The 25,864-nt window shown below is 49.2% G+C and overlaps 1 protein-coding gene and 1 long non-coding RNA gene across 2 annotated transcripts in view; one reads left to right on the top strand and one right to left on the bottom strand.

Moving 5' to 3' along the window:
* The window catches only part of Pard6g (par-6 family cell polarity regulator gamma), a 69,549-nt gene extending 49,015 nt beyond the window's left edge, over positions 1 to 20,534 (bottom strand). Inside the window, exon 1 of the mRNA XM_006973863.3 lies at positions 20,291 to 20,534. Within this exon, the coding sequence (XP_006973925.1) occupies positions 20,291 to 20,362 (72 nt within the window). The 5' untranslated portion in view covers positions 20,363 to 20,534. The remainder of the gene's footprint in view (positions 1 to 20,290) is intronic.
* Positions 20,535 to 20,674: 140 nt separating this feature from the next.
* Positions 20,675 to 25,287, top strand: LOC107400819 (uncharacterized). Its single transcript, XR_013045934.1, has 3 exons — positions 20,675 to 20,955; positions 21,994 to 22,096; positions 25,056 to 25,287. It is a non-coding gene; the product is annotated as an uncharacterized LOC107400819 (long non-coding RNA).
* Positions 25,288 to 25,864: the final 577 nt, after the last annotated feature.

Here is a 25,864-nt window from a genome sequence, read left to right as displayed (position 1 = left end):
CTCAGTGTCCATAAATGCTTCCTAAATTGGTCTCCAGATTCAAAGCAACCCCTATCAAAATCACTGCCTTTGGGACAGGAACTGCCAAGCTGGTCCTAAAAGTATTTGGATATGTGAAAGACACAAAATATCCAAAAAAATCAATCTTGAAAAGAAGAGCTGGAGGACTCACACTCCCTAATTTCTAAATTCTTAGTGTGGTACTGATACACTGTGACAATTAATCCTGTCAGTTGTATTGGGCTGAGCAGTAACTAAGGCCGCTTCTGGACCTGTCCAGAGACATGTAACTAGGGGGAAGGCCCGCCTTGGTGTGAGTCCTACCATCCTATGAGCTGGGGCTCAGATGTCGTGGGAGTGAAAAACCCGCTAGAACAGACATGTACTCTCTGGTTTCTGGCCACCGTGAAGGAAACTGCTCTGCCCCGCCATGGCCTCTGTACTCACGGTGGACTGAAGCAGTGATGAACGTAAATCTCCCCTTCTTTAGCTGCTCAGGAAGGTATTTTGTCACAGTAACCTGAAGTCTGACTAATACATACATGATCAATGGAATAGGATCAAGGCGAATACATGGATAAAACACCTGACTTGTGACCAATTGATTTCTGCTAAAAAAAAAAAAAAAAAAAAGTCAAGCCAACCCTCTGCAAGAAGAAATAACCTTTTCAACAACTAGTGTTGGGACTACTGAACATCCACATGAGAACAACGGGATTGGACTCCTAGTTTACACCACACACAGAAACTGATTCAGGCTAGGTCATCGGGTAAACACAATAGCTAAGTATTTTAAAAACTCTTAGAATACACAGGATTAAATTTTTATTACTTGGGTTAGGCACTTATCACTTAGATATGACACCCATGACATAAACAAGAAAAGAAAAAACAGACCAACTGGATTTCATTATTTTAAAACTCCTGTGCATCAAAAGATACTATCAAGGAAGTGGAGAGGTTATCTACAGAATGGGAAAAATATTTGCAAATTCGATACCCGGATTAGGAAATTGCATCAAGATCATATACAGAACTTTAAAAGCCCAACACTAAGCTGCCAGGCATGGTTGCATATACACGTGTGTGTGTGTGGGGTGGGGGGGGTGCATGGCTGACAGATCTCTGTGACTTTTAAAGCCATCCTGGTCTACATAGAGAGTTCCAGGCCAGGGCTCCACAGAAAGACACTGTCTCAAACAAAACAAAACAACATAACTCAACCACATAAGACGATTCACCCCAACAAAAAAATAGCCAACAAACTGGAATAGACATTTCTTCAAAGAAGATCTACAGATGGCCAATTAACACATGAGCAGATGGTGCTCAGCATTGCTAGTCACTGGGGAAATGTGGATCAAAAGACGGGGCAGCTTTCTCCAACCCAAGAGTCCTCTGGAGTGCACACTGCGGTCCTTTCTTCAACATCTCTCTTAACTGCCTGCACTTAAATCTAAGCATGCACTCTCACTCTATAAACTCCAAGCTTGCAAAAGACTATAATGAGTCACTCCTACAGTTTAGATGGGTGTCTTCCAAGGTCCACATGAACTTGCAAGGAGGTGGAGTCTGGTGAGAGATCCTTAGTTCATTGGGGGCATCCCCTCAAGAGAGACTCTAGGACCCCAGATGTTTATTTTTGCTTCCTGGCTCATGAGCTAAGTGGTTTACTCTGCCATATGCTCCTCATCATCTGCTGCCTCGCTACAGGCTCAGACCATGATTTTGGATCAGAACTTCCAGAATAAAAAGCCAAAATAAACCTTTCTCTTTATAAGTGATTTGCCTCAGATATTTTATGATAGTAGTGGAAATCTAATTAAGTTACTGTTTCGAAACTATTTAAATGACTATAATAATAAAAAAAATGGAAAACATAGTAGCGAGAATGCGGAGGACTACGAAGCTGCTTGCCTCTTTGATAGGATTTCAATGGTTGGCAAACAGTTGGGCAGTTCCATAGAGTGTTAAACAGAGTTGCTACTTGAATGACCATTTCCCTCCTAGGTGTATACTCAAAGAGATGAGTACATATACCCATGCAAAAAAAAAAAATTGTATACAAATGTTTGTAACAACACTGTTTTGAAAATGAAAACAACACAAGCGTCCATCAAGTGACCGCCAGGGCATACAACGTATGTTACAGGCTGGAGGACCTTGAAAATATTATCCTAAGAGGGAAAAAAGACACGAAAGGCCATTTGTTGTATATTCTACTTACACATTATGACCACATATGGTTATAACACGTTATCATCAGTAGAGACAAAAAGTGTAATATGGAAATGATTCTGTGGGCTGAAGGGAGGAAAGAATTAGTGTTGTTGGTGGGCATGGTCTCAGGGGTTCTGTCTGGGTGAAGAGAATGTTCTAAAATTAGATAGTGGTAATGACCGTGCAACTCAGACTATTAAAAACCACTGAATTTTACAATTTATAGGTGTGAACTTCATATTAATTATAGTGTCTACAGCTGTTATTTAGAAGAGCTGACCTTAAAGATTATGTTTGTAAAACAGCCTCCTAGAAAGGCTCATTGGAAGCTGTGATGAGAAACATGGAAATCTGTAGGGAGGCACCGGACCTGTGCTACACATGGAGGCTCCGGCTCTATTCCAGTAAGCAGGGAGCCCCACCAGACTGGGGTCTAGCACTTGTCAGCACACAATTAAGAGAACATGCACAGTTAAGAGATCAGGGAAGACCAGGCCCCATGACTGCTGGGCCTTTGGAAGGAGGTATGGGCTGTGAGGATTGGGCCAGCTCAGCTGGCAAGGCCAGCTTTTCCTGTTTGAATGGGTCCCAGGGTGTTGAAGAGAAAGGAGGTCGGAGGACAGGTGCTCCGAACAGGGTGGAACTTGCCTTTTCCCTCACACTCCTGTCTCCACCCTGACCCCAAACTGCACAAGTTCCTCTGGTCTTCCCTAATTCAGAAACGAACGTCTAGAAATGGTGTTTCTGGAGTCATAGGGCTCTGGTCATTTGACTCTATCTTCATTATTCCACATATATCCCGGGGTAATTCATCATCACTGCCAACTGCACTTCCTTACTTTCCAGGCTAAAAGACATCACTGGGATTTAATTTTTCTTGATACTTCAGGAGAAAAGTAAACTTAACATATCATAGTTAGACACACGCATTCCATGCGGAAACACATTTAACTGAGAGCATGGATGGTTCTAGAGTCATCGACATGGGGGTGTCTTAGGGTCAGCAGAGTCGGACTCACTACAGTGTGTTCTTCAGGTCTGCTCAGCTATCTTCATGGCCTGAACTAAACTGAAAGCTTCTCACCTCTCAGAAGGCTACTACTTTACAAGGCCCTCCAGCGATGGCTCAGAGAGCATGAGAGACTCGCCCCAATCCAGGCTGCCTGGAAATGGGATCCTTAAGTCTTGACTCGTACTTTGTTCTTCCTGAAGCACCAACTGTGGCCACTGGTAGCCAACAGCCCACACATTTCTCTTATTGCTGAAAACATAGGTTTAGAAAACAATCTAAAAATGGCCCCTGAAGGTTCATGAGTTAAAGGCTGGGTTGCCAATTGATGGGGCTTTTTTAAGCTGACAGGTCATGAAGGCCCTGATATAACCAATCACGGGGCCTGCTTAGGGAGTACAGATCAAGAGTGTAGCTGTGTGGGGTTTTTCTTGTCCTATGTGTTCCCTCTTTCTGTGTCTCTGCTTCCTAGCTGCCATAAAGTGAGCAACTCTACCCTGTCCCATCCTTCGACCATGACGCTCCATCTTGCTATCGGTCCAGAGCTAGCCAAGCATGGACTGAGTACTCTCAAACCCTGACCCAAAATAAACGGCTTCTCTTTTTAAGTTTTGTTCAAACATTTTAACACTGTGATAAAAAGCAACTAATACATGGTCCATACACTTCATGTCAAATTTATGCGGATACTATTTTCACTGAAAAGCATCTTGCTGAGCGGGCTGGAGAGATGGCTCAGAGCCTAAGAGCATGTACTGCTCTTCCAGAGGACCTGACTTCATCTGGCAGCTCGTAACCATCTGTAACTCCAGGGGGACCCAATACCTCTGGCCTCTGCAGGCACCTGTATTCACATGCACATGTTGAAAAATAATTAAAAAACACTTCTTGCTGAACAAAGTGCACCTCTGGCTGGATACCATTCCTGGTGAGCCGCATGCCCCTGGTTTGGCATCTCTTGTAAGCTGGCTGGCTACCACCCTCAAGCTGATCCTTGCCACGTTCAGAGGGATGAGAACCAGCAACAGCACTGCCCTTACATGCTGTTGTCTCCCGACAGATGGAGGCTTCATGGGTCTGAGCCCACTGGGTCTTGTGGCGTGCCAGAAGGAAGGTCTTCTACCAAATCCATCATTTGATTGTCCTGTTCTGAATAGCTATTCGGGGACCGGAGACCCACACAATACCTTTGCTCTCTGGCTGTTACGGGGAGATGTACCATCTCCAAACTCAAGCGGTGGAAGGACTCACCCTTGGTCTCTCATTCTCTGCCAGGATCTGGCTGTCCAGGAGATCACCTCCCTTTTCAAGTCAGTTTTCACCAAAAGGGCAGAATAAAAATCAAACAGCACGAATTTCTGACTGGCTTTCCGTCATCCTATGTCTTTGATTTCCTCAAACTATTCCACTTTTGAAAAATGTTCCTCCTTCTGCACCCAAGCTAAGTCACTGTTTGTCTCTGAGCTGGCCAGAGACATGGACCACATGTGTGACAAGCACAGGAGTTTCAGGTAAAGCCAAAGAAGCCAGTTTCATTCAAGATACCTCCTGAAGACAGGCTGTCCCTGATGCCTCTCAAGGGTCCCACAGAGATGTGTGACAGATGGAGACATCACCAGCCGTACAGAAGTGCCCGCTGGATATGGCCAGAATGCCTCTCCCAGGAGTGTCTAGCAAGCGCTCTTCTTTAAAATGAAGATCACATAGTATGTGGTTTGCGTTTCTTCATGGTTTAAGTAGGGATACAATCATATAATTCTAAACTCAAAAGGGACTCAGGACCCACTGCCACCCATGTCCTCTTCCCCAAGCAATCAATGATTCCAGCGATGATGTGGTCTTCAAAAGATTTTACGCAAAGAAGGTAAAGTCTTCCCTTCTCTCTCTTTCCCTTCGACAGTCTTGAGATGCAGCCCTGGGGGTCTTGAATTCGTGATCTTCTTGCCCCCACCTCTGGAATCCTGGGCTCAAGGCAAGTATCACCTCATCCAGTCTTCTTTTCTAAACAATAGTAGCACTCTATCTACCCACAAGGTTATACTTTTCTCACTGACTTGCTCTATTGTGAAAATGCTTGTTACGGTGCTTTGGAGGGGACACTGACATGAGCCCTTCGACTTGAGAAGGGCTATCTGTACTTGGCTGCTGCCTTCCTAAGGTGCACACGGGACAGGACATCATCTATGTCATACTGACCAGGAAAGGGTTGCTGACGGTCTGGGTATCAGTGAATGGTCTATACCAGCCAGAGTTGGCTCGGGGACCAGTTCACCTCTCAAAACCCAAGCAGTCACAAATTTTAAACAGTTAATCGACACTAGAAAGTAGCAGGAGCTGCCCTACCTCACCACGGATGAGAAGCATACGGCAGATGCACAAATCTTGACTGAATTAATGAATTAAGCCTGCTAATGAGCTTTAAGCCAGAAAGTCTGTAAGGCTGTAAGCTGGCGCTGGCTTAGGAGACCATAAAGCAAGATGGGATGAGAAAGCTGTGAAAGAGATCCACGTTTCTCGCAGGCAGTGGGTTCCACTAGCCCTGCTGGGTGCACATCCATTCCCCAAATCCTCTACCCTTCTGAAGCCACGTGCCAGCCAATATGCTGGCAAAAACAAGGAGGCAATGTTTCAAAGAATAGCTGTAAATTCAAGAATAATAAGAAACAGAGCCAAGTGACTACAGCTGTACCTCTGAGCCGCCTGGAGGTATTAGGTACTTACCTGGAAAAAAAAAAAAAAAAAAAAAAAAAAAAAAAAAAAAAAAAAAAAAGAGGCTTTGTTTCCAAAAATTACCCAAGAAGGAAACAGAGTGAATTGCTGTGGCATTCTCATTGGCTTTTGGCTAACCTGGGTGGTGGCCCCAGGTCACCCTCAACTGTGGACTGTATCATACACATGCCGCAGGCAGGCATCTCCTGGGAACTCTGAGGCTACCTTCCACCACAGCCCTGTCCTCCTAACTAGACACGAGGAAGAGAGCACTGAGGATGTTGTGTCACAGGGCTGAGCGGGAACCACTGAGCCATCAGGGCTGAGGGAGGGCCGGGCCACTCTCACAGAATGTCCTTTGGGATGGGGGGGGGGATACACCTTTCTTTATTTGACCCTTCCACTCTGTGTAGGAGCTTATTCACTGAACCAGGTTCTTCTTGTGTTGTGCTTCAGAGTCCTAAAAGAAAGACATGGTCTCCATTTTAACCACTCAAGGACTCAGCATACAAGAGCATCCAAAACCACTTGCTGAATGGGCAAACGGGCATGCACTGCATAGCCCTACCTTCATTCATCCAGAGAATATTCTCAGGGCACCTTGGTGCCCAGATGCCATCCCACACACTTAGGATAGGAAAGGGCCCAGAGAGGAAACGGCAGCCCTCAGGAAACCCTACGGAAGGCAGGCAGCATGAAGTAGAAAACAGCCAACTGTGCGTGAGTTAGGAGCCAATGAGGATCGTGGGAAAGACAGACGTGGGGGAACTCTATGGTCTTCGAGGCCACAGGCAGCAGAGCCATAGTGTCGTCCCCCCCCCCCCGCCGCCACCCCCAAAGCCGGTTGGTTCTGGCTGGGATGACTCAGGCTCCTACTCCTTCACAGCTGCTTCTCTAGGAAGGGCTCCATACCCCCCACCTGCGGCCCGCTCTTCAGCCCTGTTTCTCCAGTTGCCTCCTCGGCTTTGGCCTCAGCAGACTGCACCTGTGAACCATCTGTCTCTCCCACCTGGGACAGGGTGTTGCTCACAGTGTCCAGATTGCCCAAGATTACCCGAAGCGCTGCCTGCTTGTGGACGCCCTCTCTGGCTCCCATAGCCCGAAGTGTCGCTTTCTGGCCTCTCCCTCCCACCTCAGAGGGGAGGCACCCCTGAGAGTCCCAGATAGGTCTCCTCTGACTGAAATTATTCTCCTTGTATCTGTTCCCAGCGTGGAGCAGGAGGGACATCAGCCTCGCTGGAATGGCACTGGCTGACCTGCATACCCAACAGAGCCCCAGAGGAATAAGACGGCAGACGGGAGGTAGTCAAGGAAGGCGCCATAGTGGGCCAGTGTTAGAATGCACATCTGTGACCTAGGCTTGGAAAACCTAGGAAAGGGTCTCTTTTCTCTCCGGCATTTGGTACCTATAAATGAAACTCCACCTAGATTCAATTACCTAGATCCAAGGACTTCAGGCACCCTACAGAGGGGCTCCCAGCAGGCTAGGACCTCTCAGAGGCACAGGAGAATGAATGAGGTAATTGAGAGGAGAGAGGCCACCTAGTTAGGTCTCTTCCACCAGCTGCTCTGGACCCCGGGGGAAGCATCTGGTCTCACTGAGACATTGCCATCAGACTCCCTCCTACTCGAGAGGGACCCATGTGGTTCTCACTCTTATCCTAGCCAAGACCAGAGCAGAGGCCTCGCTCACTCTCTTGAACTGTAAGGTTTATTGTGAATGAAAAGCCCGTCCACCTTTCTACACGAGAATAACCCTATAAACCAAACACAATCTGTCCTACAACTCTGGATGCTGTTCCTGCCCCAAGTCTACAAGGCCTGGTCCTGCAAGGACCCACCCTTATAGCTGAGCTGTTCAAGGCCCTGCTCTATAACCCTCTTTCCCTCAGGCCTCTCCTGGCAAGACCCACCCTTGTAGGCTCCTCCGCCTGGAACAGGCACTCCCCTATAGGGCTCTGCAAATGAGGACAGTCTCATGTAACCAGAAGCATCTCAAAATTCCCACAAATAACTCATCAATTATATTTACAGCAATGAAAAGTGGAACCAGTAAACGAACCAACTCAAACAGACTAAAACAGCCATAGCTGTAGACAGAACTACCAGATGAAGCCAAATGCAAGTGGTGTTTTCAAAGGGTTAAAAGAGAATTCAGGGACTTCTTTACAATATTCGAGAAAAAGGACTCAGTGCGAGTGCGCCCTGTGATTCTGATTAGGTAAAAGGTATTCTGACACAAAACAAAGGAGCAAAGCCTGGCCTAGGGGTCTCTGAGAGAGAAATCCTGCTGACCCCAGGCATGGCTTTAGGATGCATGGACTCCTGCTCCTGGGAGTGATGTGGAGCAAACAGCACCAGTACCCGGGCCTCTGGGAACAATGAATGCAGCGTTGTAAGAGACAAAACAGAGGTACATTTCCCTTTATCATTCCTTATTTGTGAGACAGAAAGTCATGTATCCCAGGTTGGCCTTGGATTTGCTATGTAGCCAAGGATGACCTTGAATATTTAATTCTCCTGCCTCCACTTACCAACCCTAGGATTGTAGGCATGTACCACCATGCCTAGTTTATTTGGTGCTGAGAATCAAACTCGCATTGTGCATCCCATGCAATCACACTGTCATCTCAGCTAGATCACTGGCCTTCAGCTGTACTTTCAAGACCGACAACCAGGGCTGTCAACAGCCAGTCACAATTATAGTCTATTTTTCAGTATTTGTTCATTCAAGAAAATTTCACATAATGTCTACTATGTCTAGCCCTGAGCTGGGGTGAGTCTATGGATCTGCCTTCATGTGGCTGAAGGTTTGCTGACCAGCAGGATGTCAATCAGTAGTCACACATGCAGCGCATAATTACACACTGAGAAATGCCAGGGGAGTGACCGAGAACCCAGGCCTTCATTTAAACTGGGTGTGTAAAGCAAGTAAATCATCAGGTAAGGAGATTGGGGAATATACATCTCATCTATGGTACAAGCTGAAGGGCAGTGTGGCCAGACACAGGGGACCCTGCCCTCTGTTAGGTGCTGTAGGGAAAGGCCAGGAAGGCAGCCATCAGTCAGTACAAGCCAAGGCCCTCTGGATGTCTCTGATGTTCCCACTGTTCATGGAGATGGGTCGCAGTGTCACAACAACCTAACTCCAGAGGAAGGTCAGGCAGGGTCAATGATGGCTCTACCTGGGTTATGGCAGAGACTTGACTTGGACTATTAGAGACGTGGCTGGAACAGGATTTGTTAAGGAGAAAGAACCTGGATCAGAGTCATATATTCCAACTTGAAGCAGGGTAGGATGTGATAGGTAGGTAGGTAGGTGGGTGGGTGGGTGGGGAGGTGGGTGGATGAATGGATAGATGGATGGATGGATGGATGGATGGATGGATGGATGGATGGATGGGTGGATGGATGGATGGATGGATGGATGGATGGATAGACAATAGGAAGATAATAGAGACACCATAGATGATGCTCTGGATGACATACTGGGACACATTTTAAAATTGGGTCATAAATCTGTGAGTCAGGCAGGGTGGTGCTTGGTCCTTTCCTGTGCTCTGTTCTCCCACTGCCATGCAGGGTGATGATGGCACAACTGTCACACCTGCATTACTGCCTGGACCAGCACCACAGGGTGCACGAGACTGCCCAGGGCGACTTTGGGGCCAGGAACCCTCGCTTGGCTTGGGCTCCATCTGGGAGGCCATGCGCCTTTGCGGGAAGGCCTGCACCCTGGTTCACACAGGTACTCTATACTGGGGACCCAACGCAGCCAGGACTGGGACCAGAGGCCTGAGACAAACAAGCATGATGGAGATGACTAAGTCACTGCCAGGCAGCCTCTGAGTACACTTCAATCCTATAGCAAGTCCACTCGGGGAGAGGTACCACTGCCCCATTTTATAGGCCAAGAGAGTAAGACCTAGTGGTTTCCAACCTGTGGGTCATGACCCCCACAGGGATGCATATCAGATATTTACATTATGATTCATAACAGTAGCAAAATTACAGTTATGAAGTAGCAACAAAAATAATCTTATGGTTGGGGGGTCACTACAACATGAGGAACTATAATGAAAGGCCGCAGCATTGGGAAGGCTGAGAACCGCTGATCTAGAGGGATTCATTGACCTGCTCAGTCCTAAGGCTAGTAATGAAGGAGCTGAGGCCAGATTACAGGAGGGCCTGAGATCATTCTGATTGGACAGTCAGAGACGAGGACGGGTATAGGTGGGAGGGGAGGTCTGAAGCAAGGGACTGGCATGGGCAAGAGCGGCTGCCAGGGAGGAAGTAGGGTGCCTGGGAGCCGGGCAAACACAGGCTCTAGGTAGGTGGGGTGTGAACGTAGCTGCTCATCTGTCTCCACCTCCACGGGACTTTCCTGAACTGTAAATCCACAGTGAGAACCCTGGTTATAGAGGAAACAGTCTGACCTGTGCTTAAGAAATGTGGAAGAGTCAGGCACTCTGCAGGCTGGGAGCTGCGCAAGGGATGCGGGCTGGTCCCGGTGACTCACAGCACAGGTTCAGACAACAGAGTCAGGCTGGAAAGCACCAGACTCAGGAGTACGCCAGCTCCCGGCTCTGCTCCCTGCCCTGGCTTCGTAACTCTGGGTCTTAGACTCCTTGGTGGGCAGGAATGAAGAGCAGCTCTTTACAGGGTCTGTGAGGATCCGACTGGAAGGCTCGTTCTGTGCTCAGAGTGTGGGAGGAGAGCAAGACATCCCGGAGCGGCTTGCACTCTGCAGGCCTGAGAAGGTGTACAAGCATCTCAAGGCTCTCACAGGGCTGTCACTCAGCCCGCCCCATGAACCAACCTGCAAACTCCTGCAGCATTTAGGACAGACCATTTGGGGAAGCTTGTGCTATGGGCTGGGCACTGTTCTTCATCAGCTGAGCTGCATCTCCTAACATCTGAGCAATGCCTGGCTTATTAGGCCCGTCCCTTCCATTGCTATAAAGTGGCTATTCTTCAGCGCTATTTTTCAAAATCAAACAACATATATATATATAATACTATGAGAGACCAGAGCTTGATGCTTTGGGTAGGTAGTGGCCTTTCCTCCCAGCTGTGTGATTCAATGGGCATCTGCTACGTCAGGGTCTGGAGGACCCAGTGATACTCCCAGTAATCCTGCTGCAGAGAGCCTGCTGCAGTATTGCTGAAGGAAATGGTGATGCTCCAAGTCTGTGCTCCTCGCATCCGCCAGGCACACTGCACGCAGGGCTGAAGCGCCCATGCTGTGCTAACAGGCAGGATCAAAGGCTCGGGCTGCTGAGGAGAGGGGACCTCACAGGATACAGGAGGCCATTTAGGAAGCAGCCCGGCCCTGAACACATGTCCGGGAGGCAGCAGGGAGGGAGCTGGGTGGATAGTGACCTCAGCAGCCAGGTGTTGTCTGTTTCCCAGGAAGTGGAATCATGGACCATGGAACTGGATGGTTCAGGATGATGTTGCAACTCAAATTCTGGACTTGAACACACATGGCTTAATGGTTTTGTCATGAGTTCATGTCCTTGCTGAGCCTCGGGGTCCTCATTGCCACAGTGGAAGAACAATACTCTGTAAGGTGTTTTGAGTATCAACAGAACCCTGTATGCCAAGTGCCCAGAAAGAGGCCTGGCACAGTTGTTACCCAAGGCTATAACCATCAGACTCGTTCAAGCTGGAGTAGGTGACACCTAGACTTTGCACATGTGTGTGTCTATGTGACTGCTTCTCTCACAGACTTGATCATGTTCCTTGAGCAGATCCTATCCACTAAGCACCAGGCGTTAATCTTGGGTCAGGCTGGGACTACTGCCTGGGCTGAGAAAGGCACCTCTAGGTCCCTTCCAGCTCCATCTCACCCACTGACAACGGGGTCACAACCCTAGGAAACAGTGGTAGGTCAGGCAATTGCTTGCTCGGACTCATTAGGGTCACCTTCCAGCAAATACTCCCGTCTGTAACAAAAGGAGCACCTGTGTATAGTTTTTAGACCAAACTGAGCCTATGAGATGGTCCCATACTGGCTCCAACATTCAACATCAACTTCTCAGGCTCACCCTCAGGGAGAAACCACATCGTCTCTCTCCTTTCTCATCTCTGTCAGTAATGGTGCTGACTGGCCGGGTATGATGTCAGGAGCAGGTGCACCTCCTCTTCCTTGCAAGGGACCATGCTGCAGGCAGACAGGTTTATTTGTCCCCTAGCAACCCCCTGCTATTTCAGAACACTGAGGGAGTGAGGCTAGCCTGGCTGTCCGGGGGTGGGGGCAGCTAGTGGCGTAGGCCCTGGAGCCATGGAGAACAGGACACTAACATTACTTTCATTGCTAAATTCCTCTGCAACAGCTGACCACCCCAAAACAATAGCACGTGTGGCCCTCAAAGTTCCCTTTCATAATAGCCTCTCCGAGGGTCTTTCTATAGCATCACGTTTCCCTCAAAAAGCCACCTGAGGGGAGGTTTCTGGGCCTGGGCACCTCTGCCTCATCTATTCTGTCTGAGAAGCAGAGGCGGAGTGGGGAGCTGTGATCCTGGAAGGTCAAATCTAGCGTTGACAAGCACAGTAATACAATAAAGTGAAACAAAACACACATGTATTTACTCAACAGCCAGGACCCTGAAGAGGAGCAGAGAAATCCCATGGTGCTCTGACATACTCACAAGACATGAAGCCTCAACACCCGCAAGTGTGTATGACTCACATCCAGGGAGACCCAGGCTCGCCCTGGAGTTAAGGTAGAGTGCAAGATCTTGGCTCTCCAGGTTCCATGGACTACCAAGCGTGAGTCTGCTATGGAACCTTCATTCCTCATATACTAACTCCATTTTCAAAGGAAGATGGTCCAACCTTCCCCATACGTGAAGAATAAATACCACAGAGGATGGCCTACGATCTGCTGTATGTGGCCCAGGCTAGTCCTCATTCATTCACGTCATGTCACATTCAGCCATAACACCCTGCTAGCCACAGGGGTCTCTGAATGACCTACTGCTGGAAACTAATGGAAATCCAAGTGCAGAGGCGACCATTCACCACTGTGAAGCGTAACAAGAGCCTCTTGGCTCACATATCAGCAGTGGGTTCCCAAAACTCGGCAAAAAAAACACAGACTTTTCTTGATTTACAAATACCTAATGAGATGCAGTTCAGTTCCTCAGAACTTCAGAACTGTGGCATGTCAGACAAAAAACCTGAAAAGTAGTAAAATCAGACACACACACACAGCATCAGCATTTTATACATCTTGGGGGGTGGGCTAGCCCTAACTCATGCCACACCACCTGGCACAGTCTCGGTTTGTTGGAAGGTCACTGGACAGGTCACGGTAGCAGACAAGCCACAAACTGGATGTAGGTGGTCCATACAGGAGGCCCTGCACTCAGATGAGATGCTGCACAGTGGGCGCTTTCAAACATTGTAGGTATAGAAAGCAAGCTCCTATACCTCAGCCCAGTACAACAGTTTATCCACCCTATTGGTAGCACAGTCAGGAGGAAGCAGCCTCAAGTGACTGCCAACACACCCACTGCAGGAAGAAGCAAGGCTCCTCTCATGCCCAAGGGGTGGGTCCGGTGCACTGGGTGGATCTGCTATGGACAAGTGGGTCAGGCTGAACCTTGGAGACACAGTCCCACATAAACGGAAGCCTGAAGGTATCAACAGCAGGAAGAGCAAAATGGATGTTTAAGTTCCCAAGTTTCTCTGCTCTGTCTAGAGTCTGTTCTCCTTCTGTCCACTGCACTAGCATCAGCTATCTCCCTAGGGACAGGAGAGCTGCTCGCCACCTTCAGAAAGCAGAGTTTTTAAAGTAGTCTGAAGTCAGAGCTGTAAGGAAAACCCATCTGTTTCTCATCTCAATCAGTAAGCATTTATTGGATGTGTACTATATATATGTACAACTTCGCAGGCTAATGCTGAATTATAATGAAGACATGACCTGCCAGTGACTTTCGGGGCTGGTCTTCTAAAATGCTCAACATGATGTGCATGCCCTGGGAGGAGTAAAGAACTCCAAACAAGAAGACTGGCGCCCAACAGCCCAAGGGCTCTGGACTCAAGAGCTGGTACAGAGAACCCCCCACAGATGCAAAGAACAGATGAGGGCATTCCCAGAGGCCAGGCACGGTGACAAGACAGCTGGGCTGCTGACCTCTGGCTTCACATAAATGTGAGGTTGGGGACAGGTGACACTTCAAATAATAGGATGAAGGACGCCGCCCCCCTCTCACCCCGCCCGCCACATGCCACCTCATCCAAATCTGCCCTCAGCTGATAACAGTGGACACGGTGTCTGCTGTCTTGTCTTTGTACCCCCAACATGGTCTCCATCCCTGACACATAGTAGTTGCCCAGTAGAAGAGCAACGCCCCCCCCCCCCCCCGAGTATCTGCAGGGTCGGCATTTTATAGCTAGCCACTGAAGAGAGGTTTCCCTTGAGGACATGTATCAAGAACCTTCTTCCACAGTACAAGGAAAAGCAAACATCTTAAGATCAAAGGACTCACATTCCCAGCTGTTTCCATGAGCTCTAGACCTGAAGAACCAGGGACATCTCGCCCCATGTGGGAAACTAGAACACTGTGCCAGCATCCAGAGAGCTAGGGTCTCTTGTACAAAATGGGGGAACTGGGCTGCGGTGTCTGTATCCTGGTCTGGATTTCATGACTTGACAGTCCCTAAGGAGAGCTCTGAGCCGTCCCCACTAGTGGCCATAAGCTGTTATGGCATCGACTGAGTTTCAGAACCTGTTAGAGACTGGGCAGGACAAAGGAGCTGTCAGGAGTTCAAGGTCCCCTTGTACATAGTGGAAGTGATAGAAGAGCCCATTTTATGGGTCATGATGGGGACTAATGAATGTCTTCTTGTAATGTCAACGAATTTGGGACCACGTCTGGCACATATTTCACACATGCGTTGGATGTGTTAACTAAGTGTTAAATGCTTTAGAATGGGACCCTTTGCACAGAGGGCAGTACGTCATACGTGCCCTGTTTTACATCCCCAGTGGGTCAGGACAGCCTCAGAGCAGGGCTTAGAAGTGTGCTGGGAAGAAGCTGAGGGGCTACAAAGGAGTATAACACTGCCACCTTGGGTCCCAGATTTACAGCCAAAAGGAAGTGGGGAGCCAGTAAGCATGAGGATTTGTCATGTAAACGGTCAGTTGGACAAAGTGTGTCCTGCTGCTGTCATTTCAGGCTCCCTTAATGGTGGAGACCCTTTCAAGCCAGGGCGCACCTCTCCTATGCCAATCTAGACACACGGCACAGATGGTAGCGCTTCTGAGACCCTGGAAGGTTCCATCTCCCAATTTCTGACACCCTTCCCTTCTCCAAACTTGGAAGAACCCCAGCCCAGTATCTGGAACACCCCAGGTCCCAGGCAATGACTTAACTCCCTAGCAAGATATAGAAGCCCCCGGCCAGACACCCAGAGAAGGTGGGAAAACTTCTGGGGGCAGTGACACCATCCGTGGTCCCCAGACTAACATCCCACTTGGGTCCCTGTCAAGAGCCTCTTCTGAACGCAACTTCTCAAACCAAGTCCCAGAACCTGTTGAAACACATACGTGCAAATACAACAAACCAGAATCTCAAAAGGGTGTAGCTGACATACAGGTGAGTCAAACCGTGTCCAGGCAGTTCTCAACTGGCCCACAGGAGGCAAGGCCTCAGCCATCCAACAGGGAGGCCTGGCCCAGGTTCCATCCCACCTGCTGTCTCATGCCAGATGGAAGGGTGGGTCCCTGCAGGGCCATGGCAGCCAACAGGCTCAGCTAGAGATAAGATCTTGGGGATCGGAGGAGACATGCTGACAGAAAACACGGTGTGCCCAGCTGTCCACAGCAGAACTTTGCCAGCCAGCACATGATCATCCAGGCCATCAAGGTGCTACTCACACTCATGCCCTCCCAGGGGCCCAGGTTAATGTCTGAGCCAGGCTATGCCAGCGAAAGGACACCAGCTCCATTGAGAACCTGGAAGATCAGTCTCACCTGCTCTGGTGGGACCCTCTATAGATAAGCGGCTCCCAAACATCAACACAAAGAGAACGGGAAGAGGATACCGGATAAAACCAGGCAGCTAAAACAAGATGGACAAAGAGCACGCTATCACATGTGAGTTTCCAGTTCATTGACATCTCAAGGAATATACAAATTAAAACAGTAAGATACCACCAATGAGAAAGTGTCCAGAGCTTGAAAGAGGGAGAAAAAAAGGATTGGGGGAGGATAGTGAATCAATGTCAAACAGCACATTGAAGATAGCTGAGGAGATTTCTCAGAACATTTAATTTTTAAAAAGTTATTGCATGTGCAGGATATGTGTGTGAGAGAACAGTGGTGTGCATGCCATGGTGTGTGTGTGTGTGTGTGTGTGTGTGTGTGTGTGTGTGTGTGTGTGTGTGTGTAGGTCAGAGAGCAACTTTGTGGAGTTATTCTCTGCTTCCACCTTTATGTGGATTCCGGGGATCGAACTGGAGAGGTCAGGCTTGCTTGGCAAGTGCCTTCACTACTGGGCTATCTCATCGGCCTAAACATTGACTAACTATGTATTCAAAGCTGCAAAAATGTGTTCATCTTTCTCTCAAGTAATTTTGAATACACAGAGTTCTGTACTGATTTAATGCATCCAATAACTTTCATTTGCCTTATGTTGTATATTTTATATAAGCTTCATATAAATACTTCAATATGGTTCACAGCACAGTTTAGTATGGGAAAAACAGGCAGACACTCAAACAAGATATTGGTTAAATTAATTTTGGTTTAGACATGAGATATAATAATACTATGTAGTCATTTTTTTAAAAGTCTTCTAAAAATATTAATGACATGAAGAAACATTTATAATATATTGCCAGACCGGAAGTAGACTATGTAATATGTCTTTGTGATGCTAATTTTAGAAACCATAATGTGACGTGTGCACACATGCATGTGCCATCAGAAGGCCATGAGGCAACAACACTTAAGAGAAGTTCATCTGTGGACAGAATCCCCACACCCAGCTTCGACTGTCTTTAGGGAGGCATGAACAAGACGGAAAACTGAACACAGAGCGGGCATCAGAGGGATGCCTTAAAACGAGGAGAGCCTGGTTTGGTGTGGGACCCTTCAGAACGGCTTTGCAGAAGGGGGACAGTCTAGGACAAGCCTCTCAAGTGGGGGAAAGCACAGACTCCGGTTTAGGGGCCCAGGCCACACCAGGTGTGAACGGACACCACACAGTGTAGAAAAGAACCTGGAAGCCTAACTCATTTAATTCAGGAACTGAGACGCTCCTGAGGTGGAAGGGCCTGCTATGCCTTTCAGGCTTTTCAAGCAGATGGTAGTACGGCTGATGATACGGAGGAGGCAAAAGGCTTGAGTTAGGACATGATGGGTGAAAACTGTACCCTCTGACACCCACCCTGCCCCCTGCCAGTCCCCAATCCCGACAGCTTGCTATCTATCCTTCAAAGCAGCTAGGCGTCTGCCCTTCTCCCCCCTTCTGGCTGCAGGTCTTAGGAGGGGAGAGGTAAAAGCCAAAGGAGAGAGAAGGGCAGGCAGAAGCAGGAAGTCAGAAGTGCGCATGCTCTGGAGAGGCAGAGCTGATGAGCTAGATTAAAGACTTCAGGGTAGGGGGACGTCAAATGGGGGCCAGCCACCAGGCCAAGAACCTGTGCCCTCTGCAGACACACCCGGCATGCCCAGGAACTGGCCAGCGGTGGCAGATGACGGAGGATCACAGTTTGGGGAGGATGTGTGGCGATTTTCAGGCCAGGCATCTTACAGTGCTGCAGGACCTTGATCTGTGGTGCTGGATCCTCACGACTGTGGGTGTGCATGCTGGAGTTTCCAACATGCCCTCACCCCCACTGCTACATTTCATCTCGGGAGGCGAGCGGCTCAGAGAGAACACCCATGCTACAGATGAGATGACTGAGATAGGGAAACTAAATGACTTGCTGCAAACCCCCGAAGGTAGAGAGGTGGCAAAACGTGGGTGCGCTTAGCTCCCAGGCTGCCATTTCACCAAGCAAAACCACGGTAGGGTAGTTCTATGGTCAAGTTGCATGAAGTCCTCTCGCTGATATGAAGTCCTGCCTCCAGCAGTGTGACAAAGGCCCTTCCCTGCAGAGATGGACACCACAGTCACACATATCAACTACAAAGTGGGAGGAGTGTGGGAAGGCATGGAGGGAAGAGCCGCACGGGACACTCTGGACAAACAATGAGTATGCCACGTTGTGGGTGGGGAGTGTGCCACGGCCATCCCAGTGCTGCCTCGGTCAGTGTGGGCCCTCCAATGTCCCTCAAGTCCAAACAAACTTCAGCTGCGCCATTTACTCCACTCAAGACAGCATCTGAGCTCAAAGCCAGGGGGTAGCATTTCTCTACTAAGCAGAGCTGGACGAGGCAGTTGGGCTAACACTCCAGGAAATAAAGGCAGGTGGCCTCTCCTCCCCTAACAGCCCTGCATGGACCACAGCCCAGAACTGCAGGATAAGGCCTGGTGAGGGCATTTCCTCCAGATCTGTCCCACAGCCTCATTTTGAGTTTGATAATGTGCTGTGCCACGCAGAGCTGCTGAGCACCAGAACTGAGTGTTTAGTACTAATCAGTCCACACTCGGTGGTCAGGAAGGATCCTGTGTGATGGATGGCTCTGAGCCTTCACCGTGTTGGCAGTCACACCAGTGTGCACACCTGTGTGCGCACACAAGCGAGCACACAAAACCCTAGTAAGATCCCGGTCTACTCACACAAGAGGTCAATATCACAGTAGGCTGGGCAAAGTGACCTCAGATTTCGGTATTCTCTCTGGCCGCAACTTGTGAATGTACAATCATCTCAAAAAAAAAAGTTTAAGGAAACGGAGTGGCTGCCATATTGCAGTGCTGAAGAAATGAGCAATCGTTTCAACCTCCTGCTGGACTGAGGGCCCTAACTTCACGGGTCCATGAGTGCGGGAGTTTGGGAGCACTCCTGGGCAACAGAGGGGATGGGTGTGGGGCAAGGGTCAGGGAATTAGCATTTGGAAGCAGGGTAGGGTCTCATTATAAGTAAGAGAGTCCCCAAATGAGGAGTCCCTGCAATTCATCACAGTGAGTCTGCGATGATGCCCTGCTGCTGTTGCTGAGGGACTGCTCCTTCCCTGGTCCTCTACACACACCCTGAAAATCTTACACCAAAAGATTCATTGGGGCTGGTCAGCAGTCCGGCGATGCACCACCTACCTCCCTGGAGAGCAGACGAACGGATCACAGGCCTTAGGCCCATAAGAAGCATTGGTGAAAACTCAACCCTTGGTGACCTGGACCATTTTGGCAGCCCCGCCTTCTTCACCCAGAACGCCACAGAAACTAGGCTGCTTATCTCCTAGTCAGTAAAAGCCTCGAGGGACTTCTCCCACCCGACCCGGAGCAGCAGCAGCTCCTTCTCCATCCCGCAGGGTCCACACTGTAGACCCTCCCAGACTAAAGCGTCTGCAGGGAAGGAGCCGCCTCCGCAGAGGGGAGAAGCGCCAGATCCTATCAGCCAATTATCCAGACACAAGGCGACCCGCAAGTTCGGGCACGCTCTGCCTAGGCACAAGCAGCGGGAGGGGCCTAGGCGCGCCCAGGGGGTCTGAGTCTGCGCTGGGGTCGCGCCCCGTAGCGGATTGCAGTCTGGTCTGGGAGCTTGGCCCAGATGGGAATTTCTGGGTCCCGGCACCCTAGGGACCTGAAGGATCTAAGCTGGGGGAGCGTCTGGGAAAGATGTCTGGATAGGAAGGGTGTTCAGGGCTGGGTCGGGGAAGACTGGATCTGAGCCAGGTGTGTATGATTAAGGGGTCTGGGCCTGGGGGTAGAGGACGCCTAGGGCTCCGGGTCTGGTACCCAGCGCCAAACTGGGGGCTGGGCCAGGGCCCTGATCTGGGAGTCGACCGCCAGTCTGCTCCTCACAGTCAAATAGGCGATGCAGCCAGGCCCCCCCTCCTGCTTCTGGCCCCCAAAGACCCCTCCACGACCCGAAACCCAGCAGCCTCGGCTCCTAGATCGCCCCGGAAACACAGCCCTCCCCTCCAACGTGTGGCGCGCCCGGGTCGTCTCTAGTTCGTGGAACAAAAGAGCAGCTCTCGTGGAGCGGGTTCCGAGCCTGCATCGACTGTCCTATGGCCCTCGGCCGCCGGGCTTTGTGTTCGCACAGGGAGCAGGGAGGACCGCCGGGGTCCCGGAGCACATCCCACGGACCCTGCGCAGAGGCATGCAGCGCCCAAGCTCCAAAGTTGTCGACGCCGGTCGCCTCCCACACCGCTCCAGTTTCCCTCCGCGGGGTGCCCCATTCATTTGCCAGGGGGACGAGTGCAGACCGCCACGGTGGGCCTCGGGCACTTACCTTGCTCTTGACTTCCACGGCGCTGCAGTCGTAGAAGCGTAGGGTCTGAGACTTGTGAAAACTCCGGTTCATGATTTCGGCCCCACTCAGCCTTCGCCCTCGCCTCTCAGGGGCCACGGAGAGAGTCTCGGCGGAGACGCCCCCGGCCGTCTGCCCGGGCCCGGCGCCGGGCCCGCGCTCGCTAGGGCGCCCGGGCTGCACGGTGTGAGGCGGGCCGGAGCTGGGCTGGCCGCGCGCCTCGGGGACTCCAGGGGCCGCGCGCGGGAGGAGCTATGGGACGCCTCCCCCGGGCCCCGCCCCCGGCGCCCCGCCCCCGGCGCCCCGCCCCCAGCGCCCCGCCTATCAGGACCCTCCCCCGCCACGCCCCCACCTGGTGCGCTTCCAAAGGAAGCTCTGGGCCATTGCCTGGGCTCATGGTTTTGCCTTCCCCACAGCGATCGATCGGCCCGGGAAAGGGGTGTTTGGTGGATTCCTTATAAGCACGGTAATGAGAAGCACCCCAGGCTTGATCCGATTGGGCTCCACCTGCCTGCCTTAGTTGCCAGGTTGTGGGTGGTCCCGGCCTGGAGTAGCGAACTCTGAACGCACAGCCCAGCCCAGCCCAGGCCGGATGAAAAGCGACCAGTCCCAAACTGTGATGAAGCAGTTAACGTTAAATCTAACGGGTAGGACTGACAACAAGAACTTACACTGTTTTTGAGGCGCAGCGAGGGTTTTTCTATGGCAGTTGGTAGAAGATAGGATAGGTTCAGAGAGAGAGGGAACTGATTATCAGTTACACCATAGAACACTTGTTACTAGAGAGCACATAGAAAGAGGGAAGAAGAAGCCCAAGATGCAACCTGTCCTTTAAGGAGTTTGTAAAAAAGTTAGGATGGGACACACAGGCTTAAAAAACAACTTTAAAATGTCTTACGCATTTTTTTTTTTTTGTAATTTGCTAGTTAAAGAATTAAAACTTTATCACAAAGTCACCACAAAGACGTGGAAAATACAAGTTAGTAAAATTACCCACAGCGGTGCTACTCAGCAGTCAACTCTACTAACCTTCGGGTATGTTTTATTTCTGTTTACTTTTCGTGTACATTGTAATATACTTTATAGAATTGTGACTGTAGAGTTTATCCTATTTTGCAACATGATTGTGTCACTGCCTGGGTTACAACGGACATTTTCATCAGTTGTTTTTAGAAAATGTTCTTAGAACTGCTTATGTGAATATAGGTATGACTTCTAGTGGTTCTATTTTATTGGCTATGTTTGCATTGTATACATACTAATATTATAAATGCTTATTCCCGGTTCCACTTATTTCTGAGGCTTTTTAAAAGAAGTGTTGACTCTTAAAATGGAATTATTAGGCCATAAAATACACATATCTCTAAAGCTTTTAATACAGATTGCCAAATTTTATCCCTCAAAATGCAATTTTTATTTAATTTTGCTGTGTATTTGTTGTTACAGGCCTATGGTCACAGTGGTTTAGAGTTTGAATCCTTACGTTGGGACAAACTCCAGATTGTTCAGAGGGGCAGATGCATAGAACGCCACACAGGCACATGAGGCAAGCCAGCAAGACACCAGGAAATAGATGCCCACTGGAAAGCAGCAGGGGTGAAGTGCTGGCTCCTCTCTTCCCTCCTCTTTCCCAACCCATCCCCCTCTCATAGTTTTCTTTCCTTCTTTGTCTCTCTCTCTCTCAGGGGCCTTCACATAACCTCAGCCAACCTCACACTTGCTAGGTAACTGAAGTGACCTTAAACTTCCCCTCCGCCTACCTCTACCTTCATAGTGCTGGGATTACAGGTGTGGATACTTCCACACCCAGTTTTATGCAGAGCTGGGTATGGGACCCGGGACTTCATGATGACTTTATTCAAAGGGAAGATGGCTAACAGGACAGTCTTTTGGGCTTGTGGAAAGTCACAGTTCTGCTGCTTACTGTCCCCTCCAAGGGGACTGTCCTGTGGGTGGTAGAGGCTCAGGAGCATGCTGAGGATTGAGTGCCCTCCCCTAATTGTCAACTTGACTCCACCTGGAATCAACGAAACGCAAGCCTCTAGGTGCTCTTGTGAGGGATATTATAAATGATGAGCTCATTCCTAAATCCACTTGTTTCTGAGGCTTTTAAGAACTATTGACTCTTGATCAGATTATCTGAAGCAGAAAGACCCACCCTAAATGTGGACGGCAGCTTCTGGTGGGAGCTCAGATAAAGGACAATGGAAAAAGAAAAGTGCTCCTTGCCTGCTCTTGCCCTCATGCTCACTGTCACGTTCTCTAGCCTGTTGCTGCAGCATACTTTGTCAATACTAGAACCAACTTCTTTGGACTTCTAATACAGACCGAAGACCAGCAGCTCTCTAGGGATCCCCAGGCCTTCAAAAGAAAATAGAGAGAGACAGGCCTAATCTTCCTCAAAGAATCTGTCAATTGGTAACCCTAACTCAGTGTGATGGTTTGTGCCTTATAGTTCTAGTCACTCAGGGTCAAGCTAGGAGAATTGAGAGTTCAAAGCCAGTCTGAGCAATATAGTGAGACTGTCTCAAAACAACCAGTGACTTACCCAACCCTGGTAAATGAATGTAGATCCCAAAATATAGCCTCTAGGTCAGTTTTCTCAACCTGTGGGTCACAACCCTTAAGGGGGTTGAACTATTCTTTCACAGGGTTGCCTAAAATCATCAGAAAGCACAGATATTTACATTATGATTCATAACAGTAGCAAAATTACAGTCATGAAGTAGCAACAAAAATAATTTTGTGGTTGGGGGTCACCACCACATGAGGAACTGTGTTAAAGGGTCTCAGCATTAGGAAGGCTGAGACCCACTGTTTTAGGTTGTCAGTCCTTGAAAGGGAAATAGCACAGAGCTTCAAAATCTCAGATTTCTAGATAGGTGGCAGCCGAGACAATTTTATCAGAAAGAAAGGAGACTGGCAACCTTGATTGCTTTTTCAGATTTTAGAATAACAAAACACCCCTAAAGGAACTGTTTTTAGGATCACTGATAATAGGGAGAAGCAGCCTTGAGAATTACTAGATTATCCAGGCAGTGGAGCTCGGGCTGCTGTCTACACTGAAGATGTCGGTACCAACCAGAGCGGCCTGGATAGGAGATAAGTAGGCCCTGCACACCCATGGAGCAGCCCACCAGAGATCTCAGGAGTGGTGATGCCTGGGAATGCTCAGGGGTTCTTAAGCAAACCACCTGGCCCTGCCCTCCCCCGTGGGAAACTTGGCAATGTCTAGAAGCATCCACTGTGAGGAAGGCAGGGTGTGCTACTGAGTGCAGGGCCTAGTAATGCCAAAAGGGGGCAACTCCGACTATACACAGGGATTGAACCCAGCCAAAACGCCAGCTGTGCCATGGCTGTTGTTTCCCACCTGGGTCTCCCGGCCGCTCACTCTTCATCTTTATTGTGGATCCCTGTAGGAGCCTTGGTTTGCAGAGCTCTGCACATTTTGAAGTGTGCAGACCTGCGCTGCCCTTGTTTCTGGTCTCTGGGTCTGGTGATAAAGACTGGGAAAAGTTAGCCTGCTGTGAAACCAATAAAAATAAATATCAGGCTCTGCTCTGCACTGGCCTCCTCGGCACTTCAAAGAAAAGCAAACCAAGCAAGTCACATCTGGATACAAAAGACGAAACACTGAAAATCTCATTATGGAGCTTTTCTTTTCTAAAGGGTACTTTGGCGTAAAAGTTCTTAAGAGAATGTGTTGAAATAAAATAAAATAATAAATGCAAAGCATCCACTTAGTGGGTCAAGTCCCATTTCTTCTTAAAGCAAAGGCCCCGGGGTGCTCCACTCAGACTCCTGCTGCATATCATCAGGCATGTGTATGGAGTGTATGGAGGAGAAACCCTGGAGGTCACAGTGCAGAGGATGCTGGACACCCTGGGTACTCTGAGAACAAGGCCTGAGATCAGTCAGAACCCTGGGGGTGGGGTATGGCACCTGGGTGGATGCCAAGCATGCCCTGCCCACGGTTTCGCCCAGAGCCTATTTTAGTATTATTACAGGGTGAATGTCAAACGGGAGTGCCCTGGACCAGTGGGTGCTGCTGAGCCTCCCGCTGTATCTCATCATCCGGTCACTGTCCCTCCTCCGGTTGTTCTCTGAGCTCATCTCCTGCCTGAGATGCTTCCTGTCCCCCACCCTAGTCTCGATTGTCTGCTTTATCTTACTCCATGTCTGTTTTATTTCTGTGTATTTTCGCTTTTACTTCATAGACTAAAGTTTTCAAAGAGATGACCCCTTTCTTCTTTCTTTTTAAGAAAGAAAACACTAGGAACAGCATTTTGGAGACCTTTCTCCCCCCACCCCACCACCCCACCCCGCCCCCTTTAGCTCTATCTACAGTGTTTCCCTGGCATCTCTAATGTCCCGCAACACTTGTCACACTGTATCCATTTCCTTTGTCTGGTGTACTTCACTAGACTGATATCCTCAGGACAGCAACACTTGTCACACTGTATCCATTTCCTTTGTCTGGTGTACTTCACTAGACTGATAGCCTCAGGACCGCCCAATGGACTGGCCAATAGCTAAATAGTTTCTGGGTCCTGTTGAACAGCAGGCTCAGGGTTCTCAATGAAGTACAGGAGACAAAGGGGATCTAGGACTTGGAGCTCCTTCCTGATGGAGGGTGTTCTGTGCAAGTGGGCACCATCTGCTCTCACCACCTAACAGGTAACGTTAGGCATCAGAGTAAGTAGTTGGTTTCCAGTGAAGACTCATTTTTTTTTCTTTTTCTTTTTAGCCATAAGAGTTTCTAATGGAGGTTGTATAATGTTAAGGGTCAAAGAGAAGATGCAGCAGGATCGCCCCAAAAGAAACAGTTCAGAACACAGACCTACAGATCATACTTTTGCAGCCCCTCCACCTAAAGAGGTAGAGAGAGAAGCAGTGAGGACCACCACTCAGAAGTAGACCTCTCTCCGACTCCTGCGGCAGGCCTGGGGGTGAGGAGAAGGCCTTCCGAAGCCACTGTAGAAAAACTGTAGGTGCACACCCAGCTCTCTTTGATCTCTCTCCAAAAATGTGAATGTTTGTGTAGGCTGCATATATATATGCAGCATATATATGCAAAAAACATATATATATATATGCATATGTTTTTTTCTGAGACAGGGTTTCTCTGTGTAGTTTTGTGCCTTTCCTGGAACTCACTTTGTAGACCAGGCTGGCCTCGAACTCACAGAGATCTGCCTGGCTCTGCCTCCCAAGTGCTGGGATTAAAGGCAATATAATTGGTTAATGGCTCCAGCTCTACTAATCACTTTCAGGATTTATTGTCATTGACAGCGAACAAAGGGGGGGGGGGTTGTTGAGATACAATTTCCCAGGAAAACGTTCTCTAAGGTACGGTTTTGTGATGCTTGGAAAGCATTCCATGACACTTGGATCATGTGCTGTTGCGCATGTCAGGCATGGTATACGGTCCTGGGATGAGACAAGAAGATAGAAGGCAACTATTATAGTTGAACTAAGCAAGTGTCACAGTACGGCTGGGCCATCATTTGGTCCTCATCTAAAAACGCACATCTTCCCAGGTATTGCTCTTCATCT

Source organism: Peromyscus maniculatus, chromosome 19, assembly GCF_049852395.1.
Source record: "Peromyscus maniculatus bairdii isolate BWxNUB_F1_BW_parent chromosome 19, HU_Pman_BW_mat_3.1, whole genome shotgun sequence".
NCBI lineage: Eukaryota > Metazoa > Chordata > Mammalia > Rodentia > Cricetidae > Peromyscus > Peromyscus maniculatus.
Note: the sequence above shows the minus strand (reverse complement) of the source record. Positions and strands in the feature narration are given on the sequence as shown.